Raw genomic sequence first — 14,867 nt, forward strand, 5'->3', positions numbered from 1 at the left:
CTTCTGTGCTTTCCTCCAGCGCTGTCTTAAATACTTCTTCTGAGTATATATTAAAGAGAATAGGAGACAAGATACAGCCCTGTCGTACCCCTTTCTTGATCTCAATTTTATTGGTCAATGTAGATCCTACTTTCACTTTAGCTGTTTGACCCCAATAGAGACTCGCTATTGTTCGAATGTCTCCGTAGTCGACTCCGATCTTATGGAGAACTTCAATTATCTTTTCGTGCTTTACGTTATCGAATGCTTTTGCGTAGTCTATAAAGCATATGTACACGTCTTTGTTCATATCTCTGCAGCGCTGGATGAGTACCTGTAGACTAAAAAGTGCTTCTCTTGTCCCAAGAGAATTCCGAAACCCAAACTGCGAATCTCCAATGTTATCCTCGCATTTTTTGCTTATTCTGTTGTAAATAACCTTGGTGTATGCCTTCGAAATGTGGTTAATTAGACTTATCATCCGATGTTGATTACAAGACTTTGCTTTTGGTTTTTTCGGTATGGCAACAAAAGTTGACTCTAGCCAGTCTTCAGGAAACTCCCCGCTGTTATAAATATTGTTAAAGAGTCTGACGAGTGAGTCTAGAAATTGACTGTTTGTTTCGCACAGCATTTTCAATACTTCCCCGTATACGTTATCGTTGCCTGGTCTTTTGTTATTTTTAAGTCCCTTTATAGCATTCTCCACTTCTGATTTTAGAATAGAAGGGCCAGTATCATCATTGCTCAGTGTATACCCACTAGGACGGTCATCATTAAACAGTTGTTCCACATAAGTTTCCCAGATTCTAACTATTTTGTCGGGGTCTAGTTGTAGATTACCATTATCATCGCACAGCCCTTTCGATAAAATATTGTAGCTTTTCTTTGTTGTGAGTTCCTTTATCTTCTTATGCATATTGTGATAGTCGTACACCTTTTCGCACTGCTCGATTTCTTCGCATCTCTCCGAGAACCATTTCTCTTTGGTTTTTCTTATCTCAGCTCTTATTCGTCTATGGGTTTCACGGTATTTGGCAGTATCTTTAGTTTTATATATCCAATATCCGTCTCTCTTCCATCATGTCAAGGATTTCTGCAGTCATCCAGTCTTTCTTTTTTCTCTTATCAGGTAGTAAAAACTTAGTGCTTGAAGTCCTAATCTCTTCTTTAATTTCACTCCACTTTTCCAACGGTTCATTGTTATTTTTAAGGATTTTTGATATTTCGGTATTTAAATTCTCCTGCATCTGTTGTTTAATATTAATATTCTTTTAAGAGCTGTAAATAAAAATACTGCTTTAATAAAAAGGTTTATTTAATTAACAATATCAAATGAACTAAAATTAACAACACACAACAAAACAATTCATTAGAGGGTATGTCCACTTATTAACTGTCTATTAAATGCCTATTAACTGTATGCCAAATTTTTGTGGGGTCTTAGGACGACGGCCAATAGCTCTTTTCAATTCATTCCATAAATGCTCGATTGGATTGAGAATTGGGGTGAATATGCGCTATTCCAATCTTTTAAATTCAACCTCATCCAGATAATCATTTACAATATGGTCAACGTGAGGTCTAGCGTTATCGCGTATAGCGGCGGGCACTCATAGCTCCATTTCCAACGAAGTCGCTGCTGTGGATGCCGAGGAAGTAGTTCTGGTGCTGTCGCCGCCCTTTGTGAAAGAAGCCCAACTTCTGCCAATCACTTACATTTATAAGACGTACAATTTCCAGTTGATTTTTTAGAGACACAGCAGTATCTCTTCGATCTATCAAAGATCTAACAACGACAGAGCGATCATCAGCTGCAATAGTTAATCTCCTTCTGCCAGAGCCTTGGCGTCTTGCGAAATTTCCAGTCTCCAGATACCTATCCCAATCATCTCGAATTGTAGAACACGGAAATCCGAAAAGTTCGTGCCTCGTAACTTTTGGTACGACCATCCTCAAAGCAACGATTCGAGCCACGTCTGCTACTGTTAACACCATAATAAATTAGTTATTTTCTTGCTGTCATTGTCATTTTTACAAATGAAAATGTAAATTGCTGTCACTGTCATTTAATTTTTATCGACGTGCTAGACAAGATATTCATATTTATGAGTTAATCAGTGTTTTTATTTATATACAATTGTGCACCTCTTACAAGAAAAGAGATATTCGGATAATTCACAAAACAAAATCTTAGGGATACCTCGGAGATAATACGAAAGGACCATGAAACAAAACCAGCTTTTTAAATTTTTTCCACAATACTTCTATTCTCTCCCGTATAATGCTATCTAAGCAAAAATTGTTTATTACCAAAATACTAACAAATGATGTCAATACATGTACCATGTACATGTACAAACTGATGCAAGAATGTTGAAAATCGGAATACAAATAAAAAAGCTATAAATTGTCAAACTTAAAAAAAAATTTTAGTGGCAATATTTTGTGCCGGGAAATGTATGAACGTCAAAATGTTTCTCGAGTGAATAGGATAAATATTGATCTTTCCATAGAATGGAAGCATTATTCCGCAAACTATCATGGAAAGAAAGTATCCAACCTCTTAAAACTTATTCAATTTAAGAAATTTTAAAATAATATTTCAACAAAAAAACATTAAAATTATATAAACAAAGCGCCGTTTTGTCTCTGATCTTCAGTCGAATCAAGCGCATAATCTTTGTTACTTTTAGTGCGGTCGCACTAATTGTTTGTGCATCTTAGGGCCAAAATGTTTTTTTTATCTTTTATAACATCAATTTTTCACCAAAGAACTAATGATAAATTCAGGAAAGTAACTTGTACGGTTAATCTAATATTTTTTTTTAAATATAGAAATACTGAAGTTGGTACTGGCTGGTCGAATGGGCGAGGCGATCGAGAAAACTAGTCGATTGTATCCGGGTCTTTTAGAAAACAACCAGAATTTGTTGTTTATGCTCAAATGTCGTCAGTTCGTGGAAATGGTAAATGGATCTGACATAGAAATATGCCACAAGAAAACTAGCGTAAGTGGTTTTTCGCCAAACAGTCAACAAATGTCCGTAATACAATCTACTAAATGTTTAAAGAATAAGAATGGTTCACAAGAAGTAAGTATGTTTTTCTTCTCGAAATATACCATAATTATTACAGTAAAATACTCAAGATCAAGTCAAATGAAAGCCCTCAATTAGATGCCGAAATTTGGCGTATTCTCCAATTTTGCTAGTGGGCAGTTCTCAATGTAAAAAAGCCTTTAGATACTCGTAGTAATACAAGGCGTGTAGCTAAACCATCCTTTTAGAATCAATCTCAAAAAAATTTTTTATCTTTCAAATTTTCTATTTGGGATTTTAAAAAATATCTAGACAACTTCAAATGCGACATTTTAGTTCTTTCTATTTTTAAAAAAGTTGGGTAAGATTATTTGTAAGTGAATTCCCATATAGAATTTGCAAGTAGTAAATGAATTTAAATATATTCGCTCCGTGCGTGACTGACGCGACATCTACCGCATTAATCTGACAGTTTTGGACCTCCCAATTTGATGTTAAATATATGTTAAATAGATACGAAATTGACAGTATTAATAATTAGTTTTTTAATTATATTTTTTCATGTAACAATAAAATACTGAAAACTTTGTTTTCAAACTTCCACAAAATTTATTTTAAATTCTTATCACTACAGCTGTTTCGGCTGATTGCCTTTCTCAAGTGATCTATTTTTGGCATGGGTTTACACTTTATAGTCTCTAATGAAATAGGTTGAGGAGGGGAGAACTGTTTGTCTCAAGCTGGTCATTCAGAATTATATCTTTATTTTTTAATTTGTTGATTTCCATAGATTCTAACAAAGATAGCTTAAGGCCTTTATTTTGAATGTGGAGAATTTTAAATTCGTCATTAAAAGAATAATTATGATCTAAAAGGTGAAGTGCGTATGTAGAATCTGTTTTTCTATTATTGAAAGCCCTTTTATGTTCTGCTATTCGTTTATTAAAATTTCTACCTGTTTGACCAATGTAAGTTTTTGGGCAGTCGCCACATTTAAGTTTGTACACACCACTGTGTAAGTGTTTTTTATGTTGGCTCTTGTTGTTTTTAATATATTTGCCTAGGTTGTTATTTGTTCTGAAAGCTGGTGTTATTCCTTTCTTTTTTATGTGTTTGGCTATTTTTGTTGATATTTTGCCTGTATATGTAATCGAGCAGAAGATACTGGGTTTTTTCTCTGGTGGTGGAAATACTAAGTTCAGGGCTTTCTTGTGTAGTTTTTGATTTAACATTTTATTAATTGTTTGTTCGTTGTATCCATTGTTTACTGCTATTTGCTTAATGATATTTAATTCTGTCTCAAAATTGTATTTTGACATAGGAATTGCTGTTAATCTATGTAACATACTATGATAGGCTGCCAGTTTATGTTGTGTGGGATGGGATGATGAATTGTGAATAGTCGTGTCAGTATGGGTAGGTTTATGAAATATGGAGAAGTCATGCTTGTTTTTAAGTCTGGTAATTTTTAAATCTAAAAAATTTATGGATTGATTTTGTTCTGTTTCTATTGTAAATTCAATATGACTATGAAGAGAATTAATATACGATAAAAATTGGTCGAGTTGCCTGTTAGTTCCTGTGAAACATACCAGTACATCGTCTACGTATCTCCACCAATATAAAAACTGTTTGAATATGGGATGTTTTAAAATCTTTGTCTCTAGATGATCCATAAAAATATCTGATAGCAATGGGCTTAGAGGATTGCCCATTATAAGTCCTGCACTGTTATTTGTATATAATTCATTATTAAATTCAAAGTAGTCCTGGTTTATGCAAACTTCAAGAAGATGTAAAATTTCAGATGTAATGATTGGATTTGTACTATTTTGGTCTAAAAGGTTTTTTACTAGAATAAAAGTTTCTGTGGGAGGGATACTAGGAAAAAGATTTTTTACGTCAAATGAAATTAATCTGGAGTTGTTAGGTAACTGAAAATGTTGTATTTTATTAACTAGTTCTATTGTATTTTTTATGGTAAATTTAGGTGAAAATTTAGTGTGTTCTAAAATAATCTCTAGCAGTTTTTTTGAAAGTTTATATGACGGAGCTGTATAAAAAGACACTACAGGTCTTATTGGGTGATCCGGTTTGTGTAGTTTAATGAAAGAGTATAGTTTAGGAGGTTGTGGGTTCATGATACTGAGGTATTTCTGTTCTATTGGATTTACTATTGATTTTGAATTTTCTAACGCTAGCTTAATTTGTTTTTGATACTTTTCTGTTGGATCTTTGTGTAACGTTTCAATGTTTTGATTATTTAAAAATTCTATTGTTTTGTTATTATATTCTATTTTATCTATAGCAATAGTAGTGTTACCTTTGTCTGCTTTTGTAAACACTATGTTGTTTTCTATTGATTTATTTTTAATTGAAATGGCTGTTTTATTCTCTTTGTAACAGGAATTTTTGGTTTCACTACACACATCTGTAATAGATTTTGCAATTATACTTTTTTCGATATTGTTAGCAGTTTTGTTTAATGCTACTTCACATTATACACCTAAATATTCTAAAGTTTTTTTATTATTATGATGGGGCAAGTTGTGTTTAAATCCTTTCTCTGAAAGTTGTATCTCGCTATTACTAAATTTAGTATCTGTTAAATTTATAAATCTATTGAAAAAATTATGGTTCGAAAAACTTCTTGTATAATGAATATTGGGTTTTTTACTATTGCAAATTAGATTATTTAGTTTTTTACACTGTGTATTGAATTTTTTATCTATTATATTATCTATATTAATTCTCACGTTAGAATCTAGGATGTCAAATTCTATATTATTTAATCTATAATTTAATTCTGAGTGACATACCTTAAGATAAACAGCTATGATATCTCGCTTCTTGTATTGGTATTTTCTGTCGTCTTTCAGCCATCTGGTCTGACCGTGATGTATCCCTTTTTGTGCGGCGGGGCTGTGGTTCTTGGTTTTTAACTGAATATAACCCGCCGCACAAAAAGGGATACATCACGGTCAGACCAGATGGCTGAAAGACGACAGAAAATACCAATACAAGAAGCGAGATATCATAGCTGTTTATCTTAAGGTAAAAATTCAAAATCAATAGTAAATCCAATAGAACAGAAATACCTCAGTATCATGAACGCACAACCTCCTAAATTATACTCTTTCATTAAACTACACAAACCGGATCACCCAATAAGACCTGTAGTGTCTTTTTATACAGCTCCGTCATATAAACTTTCAAAAAAACTGCTAGAGATTATTTTAGAACACACTAAATTTTCACCTAAATTTACCATAAAAAATACAATAGAACTAGTTAATAAAATACAACATTTTCAGTTACCTAACAACTCCAGATTAATTTCATTTGACGTAAAAAATCTTTTTCCTAGTATCCCTCCCACAGAAACTTTTATTCTAGTAAAAAACCTTTTAGACCAAAATAGTACAAATCCAATCATTACATCTGAAATTTTACATCTTCTTGAAGTTTGCATAAACCAGGACTACTTTGAATTTAATAATGAATTATATACAAATAACAGTGAAGGACTTATAATGGGCAATCCTCTAAGCCCATTGCTATCAGATATTTTTATGGATCATCTAGAGACAAAGATTTTAAAACATCCCATATTCAAACAGTTTTTATATTGGTGGAGATACGTAGACGATGTACTGGTATGTTTCACAGAAACTAACAGGCAACTCGACCAATTTTTATAGTATATTAATTCTCTTCATAGTCATATTGAATTTACAATAGAAACAGAACAAAATCAATCCATAATTTTTTTAGATTTAAAAATTACCAGACTTAAAAACAAACATAACTTCTCCATATTTCATAAACCTACCCATACTGACACGACTATTCACAATTCATCATCCCATCCCACACAACATAAACTGGCAGCCTATCCTAGTATGTTACATAGATTAACAGCAATTCCTATGTCAAAATACAATTTTGAGACAGAATTAAATATCATTAAGCAAATAGCAGTAAACAATGGATACAACGAACAAACAATTAATAAAATGTTAAATCAAAAACTACACAAGAAAGCCCTGAACTTAGTATTTCCACCACCAGAGAAAAAACCCAGTACCGTCTGCTCGATTACATATACAGGCAAAATATCAACAAAAATAGCCAAACACATAAAAAAGAAAGGAATAACACCAGCTTTCAGAACAAATAACAACCTAGGCAAATATATTAAAAACAACAAGAGCCAACATAAAAAACACTTACACAGTGGTGTGTACAAACTTAAATGTGGCGACTGCCCAAAAACTTACATTGGTCAAACAGGTAGAAATTTTAATAAACGAATAGCAGAACATAAAAGGGCTTTCAATAATAGAAAAACAGATTCTACATACGCACTTCACCTTCTAGATCATAATTATTCTTTTAATGACGAATTTAAAATTCTCCACATTCAAAATAAAGGCCTTAAGCTATCTTTGTTAGAATCTATGGAAATCAACAAATTAAAAAATAAAGATATAATTCTGAATGACCAGCTTGAGACAAACAGTTCTCCCCTCCTCAACCTATTTCATTAGAGACTATAAAGTGTAAACCCATACCAAAAACAGATCACTTGAGAAAGGCAATCAGCCGAAACAGCTGTAGTGATAAGAATTTAAAATAAATTTTGTGGAAGTTTGAAAACAAAGTTTTCAGTATTTTATTGTTACATAAAATGAATTTCCATCAAGTAACGGTCGAATCCATCAATTATATTTTTTCAGTTTATGTACAAAATAAAGTTTTAAAAAATTTTAGTATTAAAAACTGGGTTTCTAAAAATTCATCAACTTTATCTTTTCAACTCCAAACAGAAAAGAAAGGGAAAAATCTAGTACTGGCAAATCAAGTTTTTGCATGTGAAAGAGCATGTCATAAAAAACAATAATAGTAAAAATTATGATATAAAAGCTAAAGTCATCAGGCAGGCTGTAGTTAGCTTGAAGCCCTATGAAATATCATTTAAGGTAAATTATTTAAATTTTTCCTATTTCAATTGCATAAAAATGAAATTATGTGATATTTACTTTTTCATATTAATAGCACGAATCCATCTTTTTCTTTTCTGTAATTTATATGTAATCTTTGGAGAACTATAAAAACTACACTCACTATTTTTGCTATTATTAGCATAATTAAATACGCAACATGTATTTGCACCCATTTTTGATAAAATTTTAAAATTTATGCGTAAAAAAATCCAAAAGGTCCAATTTTGTCATATTTCGCCGCTACGCAGGCTGGCATCGATTCAAGGTACCCCTACCATGATCACGCACGGAGCGAATACGCATTATATATTTTTTCCCACTAGCAAAATTTTACGATACGCGGACATTGAACCAAGTCATTTATTTAGTACTACCATGAGATACGATTATGTTTAGTCGCATTCAAATATTTTTTAATTAAAGAACCGATCTTGTAAATAAGTGATATCATACATTTTGGTTTTCTAATTGCCTGCTTACGGTTGTTATTTTAATCGTAATTATAAACTTCATTTTTTGCATATTTTTGTTTAGTCCGTTGAGGAAATGAATAGAAATAACACTGCCAGAAACGGTAGCAACTGTACCAATGATTCGCCAATAATCAGCACGGAAGATTGCGAAATGGAAGAAATGGACGCATCCGACGAAGTACAGAACGGACATGGAGACTCTTGTATCAACGGTAAAAGTAGCACATCTAGTAATAAAGGATATCAAAATGGTAATAGTAGTAATAATATTGACGAGGCACCAGAAATTCTTACTACCTGCTGTGATAACGAAGAAGAAGATATGGGTGAGTGTTGTTATTGGAATTTATACTTAAAATTCAATTATATACCCTTAAAAACCATTATTCACTAGTTTTAGAGGTCTCAAGGCATATTATTTAGTTTAGAGGATTATCGCTTTCGCATATTTATTAATTTTTAGTATTTTGAAATCTGTCCACTGACGAATCGTCAAATACTATTTTTATTACTTACTGTAATTTTTCCACTATAGTTTCTTCTTGTTTTGCTTTTAAGATTATAGTTAATGCCCATGTTGACAATCCTGCGTTGTTGTTTTTTTCTAATTTGTTATTGTCATTGTTTACTAAAGGCACCTGAAGAATTTTATCTCCTATATCATTAAACCTTCTCTTGAGATTTAAAATTTTGAATCCTGGAACGTTTACAAAGGTTATTTGGAGGTAATAAATTGTTTCTTCTGTTTGGGTCGACGTTGGGCTAAATTTAATCAATCTTTCTACAGCTTAGAAAGAGTTTTTGTTGCTAGTCGTCTGTTTCTTAGTTCTCTAAAAATAAATATGGTCTCCTGTTTAAAGTAGGACGTATTGAAATTAACTAGTTAATTAATTAAAATATTAAACGAAAAATGAAATATATAATTTAACTATATATAATGTAACTCATAAAAATTATTGTCAATTCGGGAAAAACTCACTTAACCTTTTGTTGAAATGTGTTTTTGTAGCGAGGGTAACATCTAAGCTCGGTGGCCAACGTCGCGACAGCGGGAAAGAATGAACGTGGTACCGCGAGGATAAGTCATCGTAAACGCGAGATTGTAGTTTTGATCATCTCGAGATCTTGTTATCTACTGCGTTTGCGTACCGCTTGGTTCTCGTTTTAGGGATGAAATCTTGTTACCTAGATCTGCTCCGAGGTGGTCTCGGAATAATTAGAGATAGGAATTGCAATAAATTAGCTTGTAAAATTGTAACTCGGCGTTTTGTATACAAAAGTGTATGCATTCCCATTTTAAGAAATGTAATAATTTACATAAAATCCTCAAATAGTTGATATTTTAAAAGCGTTTTGTGCTTTCGGGGTTAAAATTCCCACACATAGTTCCCAAAAATTTGTGGAGAATTTAGACAAGTGGTTTCTCAGAACTTGACGACATATTAAGAATCAATCAATTGAAACGTGAGAATTTAAAAAGATTAAACTAGCTTTCTTTCTTCCTTTCTTTCTCCCCTTCCTTTTACCCTATCAGGGTGTCGGATTTGGGCTAGCTATTTTAATTTCCATTTACCTACCTCTTCCATTCTTTTCTGTTTCCTGCCATTATTTTCAATTCCTCGAGTGATTTTTGTTTAAGTTTTCCCGCCTCTTCTACTTGCTGTATCCATTTTTTTCTTGGTCTGCCTCTTTTTCTTTTTCCGATGTTTTTTGCTTCATAAACTTTTCTTGTTATTCTATTGACATCCTCATCAGATGCCCGTACCAGTTCATTTGTCTCTTTACTATTTTGTTCATTATCGGCTCCTGGTTGGCCATTCTCCTAATAGTGTCGTTGCTTAATCTATCCCATTTTGTCTTTCCAACTATCCTTCTTAGATGTCTCATCTCCATTGCGTTTATCCTGCTCTTATGTTTTTCCAGAATTGTCCAGTTTTCACTTGCATAGAGCACAGTCGGTATCACTATTGTGTTATATATTTTTATTCTTGTTTCTCGTGCAAGTTCTCTTTTTCCCATTATTGGCGCTAACGCATAATATAACTTGTTTGATTTCTTTGCTCTATTTGTTATTTCCCAGTCTATTTTTCCGTCATTAGTTATTATACTTCCCAGGTATTCGTAAGTTGTTACTATTTCCAATTCTGAGTTTTTACATTTTATCTTTATTTGATTTTCTTCCTTATCTCTTTTGCCGCTGATTATCATTATCTTACTTTTTTCCTCGTTTATCTCCATTTTTAGTTCTTCTATTATTTCCAACCACCTTAAGGAACACCTTTCAACTAAAAATCTTAAAGAAGGAGATTTGCAACCATTATGGAAAACTTAACTTTTTAAACTGTAAACTTAAGGTAACATATGACTTTTTACTTGAATAAAATAAAATATACCCACATACAAAGAATAACCTCTTTTGTTATACGTGGTATACAGCCAGCTACAGGAATTATTTTCCTTGTGGATCTTCTATTATTTGTTCTACCCATATATCCATTAGTTTCTGGTTCCATCTAGTTATCCATCATTTTATTCTGGGAATCTGCTATTAGTACTATGTCGTCTGCATACATTAAGGACTCTATTGTTACCGGTTGTAATCTGCGGTAACCTATTATTGTCTGTAGTTGATTGGTTCTTACTCTAGTGTTTCTTATCAATTCGTTCATTACTATTATGAATAGCAAAGGGCTGAGACTATCTCCTTGTTTAATACCTCTCTTCCAATTAAATGCTTCCGATCTTTCCCCTGTTATTTGTACCCTTCCTTTTGCCTCTTTGTAAGTACTTTCTATAATTTTTATTAAAGCATTAGGTACGTTTATTTTCCTCAAGCATTTCCCTATAATATGTCTTTCTATCGTGTCAAATGCTGCTCTTAGGTCTATGAATGCTCATACTAGTTTTTCCCCATATCTATGCTTCTTTCTATTAGGTTTCTAATGATATATATGTTGTCAGTTGTCTGTCTTCCCGGTCTAAATACCGTTTGTTCTTCTCCCAATACCATTTCTACTTCTTGTCTCAGTCTCTTCTCTATTATTTTCGTATATATTTTAAAGCATACCGATGACAGACATATTGCTCTATAGTTGTCGCAGTTAACATGTTCTCCTTTTTTGTATATTGGCACTATGATATTGTTGTGCTAGTCTTTAGGGATTGTTTGTTTTTCCCACACCTCTTTATATATATTCCATAGCCAGTTTATTCCTTCTTCTCCCATGTATTTTACCATTTTCGGTTCAATTTCATCCTCTCCACCTGCCTTGCCTATTTTTATATTTGATAATCCTTCTATTACTTCTTCTCTACTTATTTGCTCTGGCTCTGTGTTTTCTTCGCCTTCATGGATTATATTGTCTTCCTTTCTCACTTCGGTATCAAATTTTTTCTCATAATATTCTTTCCATACCCTAGCTTAAACTAGCTTTAAAGTGAAATAAGTAATTAGAATATACGATTAAATAAGATCATATTATGATAAAATAATATACTGTAAGGTCATATTATAATGGAGTAATAAAAATATTAAAAGCAAAATATTTATGTACATAAAAAATACCTTTCATAGGTATTTGTTTGGAAATACCTTTACTAGTTTTACTTAATACCTGGATTTACGCGGCCCACTATTTTATGATCCTTAAAAGGAATAACCTTTTTATGTATAAAAAACTCAATATGCGTTAATGAATGGCATGATCATTGTCTATGGTGCATTTCTAGATTGATTTTGATTCAATTACATAACAGATTTCTTTACAAGTAAGTTTTCTTGGCAGGTGCATCTGGTCAGATGTTTCGAGAAATCTTTGTATTTTGTTGTCTTGTTCTAGTAGTACCTAATCGTAGGGTTTAAAAGTCTTTTTTAAATATTGCGCAAATGCATTTGCCTTTTTCCTATTATTTCTAGCCCAGAGTCCGGAGTACTCTCTTAGCGGGGATATTTGTAGCGGAGGCTGCTTCCACGCCAAAGAATAATCTGTTGGTTCTGTAGGTGTTAGAATTTCCAGGTATGTTTTTATTATTTCGTTTAAGCGTGTGTAACGATTGTAAGTTCTGATCTGGCTTTATTATAGTTTCTTTTATTATTGCATTTCTGAATGTTCCTATTTTTTCAAAGTCTCCTTTTTTCTGCGATTTTTCTCTAACTTTAATTGGGGTTTCTTTTTTATATGTATTTTTATTCATAGTTGCAATTTAAGAGAAACATTTAGTTCGATTGTTGCATCTAGTGTTTCTCTAGTACCTGGAATTTTTTTAGGATCTAATGGCTAGTTTGTAGGTTCACCTGTTGCTATTGAGTTTAGGCTCTTGTTAGTAATAGTGAGCATCAGACACTTTCGTGTCTGTCAATCAGAGACCTCATAGTGGCATTAAAGTCTCCGACGCTTACGAATGTCCATGCATATATGTATATAGTTTTCATATTCATTTTCTTTTTATTGTTAAATTTAAGTGAGCAAAATACTGCGGATATTATTAAGAGTGTCTATATTACTTTTCAGGATGACATGTTAACGTTTAACAACTATACTCGTATAATCAATAATCGATTTTAATTTTCTATTGGGATGTGTCCAAGTGAATTTATGAATATTTTTCCCTTAAAAATCCATTTAATTTAAAATCTCTAAGTTTTACAAACAATAAGCTTCGCTCCATTGTCATTAGTGATATGTTCACCAAATTGTCCTACTATCTAATTTTTTTATTTCTGTCCAACTCGGCGATTAAATTCACCAATAAATACTAACTATTTTTTGTTTCCCATTTTATTTAATATGAGTGTCAAATTTTCGTAAAATTCTTCCATTTCAGTGTCATTTGAATCGTCCATTGGTGAATATATGCCTAATACGTATAGTAATTTTGTGGCCCCACATATTATATGTCCATGCTAATAATTCGTTCATTAATCCATTAGCGCCGAGAATAATAAATTATTGATTTTATATTTTTTATGCAATATTATTAATGTACTGTTTGTAAGTAATAAAAAAACTTCTTGAAATGTTTTTTCTCGCATATTTCATTTCTGAGATATTAACTGTTGCCTTAAACCAACGCTAGGCGGTTACACTACCTAGATTTTCTATCCACGACTACGATATCTAACGCATAGTCGTCAAGAGTTTCAAGTAGCTGATGTTTGGTGCCGTGTACATACATTTTATATGAGGTTCAGACCTGTTCTAAGGATTAGTATTGGGATTTTTTGCACTACAAAACTTTTAACCGATAACGAGTCGCAAGGTTTTTTTTCCTTACTTGGTTTAATAGTCTTTATATTATTTTTAGATGTAGACGTACCGTGTCGTAAAAGTAATACAAAACAATCTGTAGAAAGGATATTAGAATTTGGCAGAGAATTATACAGTATGAGTCAGAGGTTAAAAATCGATAAAAGTAGTAATAATATCAACGAAAAAATGCTGGAAGTAAGTTAAAAACCATTTTGATTTGAGTATTGTGTTACAGTCGCTCTGTTTTAGGACGCATTTAGTTTATTAGCATATTCAAATCCTTGGGCTAGTCCCGTTGGATGGCAATTAGAACCCACACAGAGGGAATCAGTATGTGCATCTTTAAATTCTGCAATTTTAGGTAAGTTTATTTAATTTTTTTTTAATTTTGCATCGAACTCCTAATTTTTATTATTATTTAGATGTCGTGTCTCAACAAATTGGATTATTAATACATTTACAATAAGTAATAACAATTTATACAAGTAATTATAAACATACAGTAGGTACTAACTAAAAAATAACAAATTGCAAACCATTACATTGATTACATACGATTTGCGTAAACAATTAAATCTTGTAATACAATTGATTGTATTTCAAGAAGTTTAGTATATTAATAAGTGTCTGTTGGCCGAATTCACAAAATTCCTTAGATCTCGACTTCACCAACGCGTTAAAAATCTATATACAGGCTCACAGTCACGAGTAAAAATCGAAAACTTCCTCACAACAGATTTGCAATAACCAATGGGCTTAGACAGGGATGCTGTGTCAAACCGTAGAGGGTGGTGTTCTCTGTAAGATTCGTACACTGGACAATGCACAATTATATTCCTCATAGAAAGTATATCATTACATTTAGAACACATTGGAGGATTATTCTGTCAAGGCTCATTCTAATATGTCCAATCTTTACCTTCAATATCGTGTACTTTCAATATTGTGTTGGATCTTATGGAGCTTGGATGTTGAACTGTTCCAAGGTTCTTGCTAATTTTTGCGCATTGTATTATTACTCCAGTCGTCAAAGACGAAAATGCCACTGAACCTCTAAAAATCATACGAACAAGTTAAATTTTGCCGAAAATCATCATTACAATCATCATGAACTTGATG

General features: G+C 32.2%; 1 protein-coding gene across 1 annotated transcript in view; it reads left to right on the plus strand.

The window, feature by feature from the left end:
* Window positions 1-14,867, plus strand: part of RanBPM (Ran-binding protein M) — a 68,414-nt gene that overhangs the window by 39,418 nt on the left and 14,129 nt on the right. The window contains exons 6-9 of the mRNA XM_072520510.1: window positions 2,818-3,074; window positions 8,561-8,825; window positions 13,804-13,943; window positions 13,998-14,109. Coding sequence (XP_072376611.1) covers window positions 2,818-3,074; window positions 8,561-8,825; window positions 13,804-13,943; window positions 13,998-14,109 — 774 coding nt within the window. The remainder of the gene's footprint in view (window positions 1-2,817; window positions 3,075-8,560; window positions 8,826-13,803; window positions 13,944-13,997; window positions 14,110-14,867) is intronic.

This window comes from Diabrotica undecimpunctata, chromosome 1 (assembly GCF_040954645.1).
Source record: "Diabrotica undecimpunctata isolate CICGRU chromosome 1, icDiaUnde3, whole genome shotgun sequence".
NCBI lineage: Eukaryota > Metazoa > Arthropoda > Insecta > Coleoptera > Chrysomelidae > Diabrotica > Diabrotica undecimpunctata.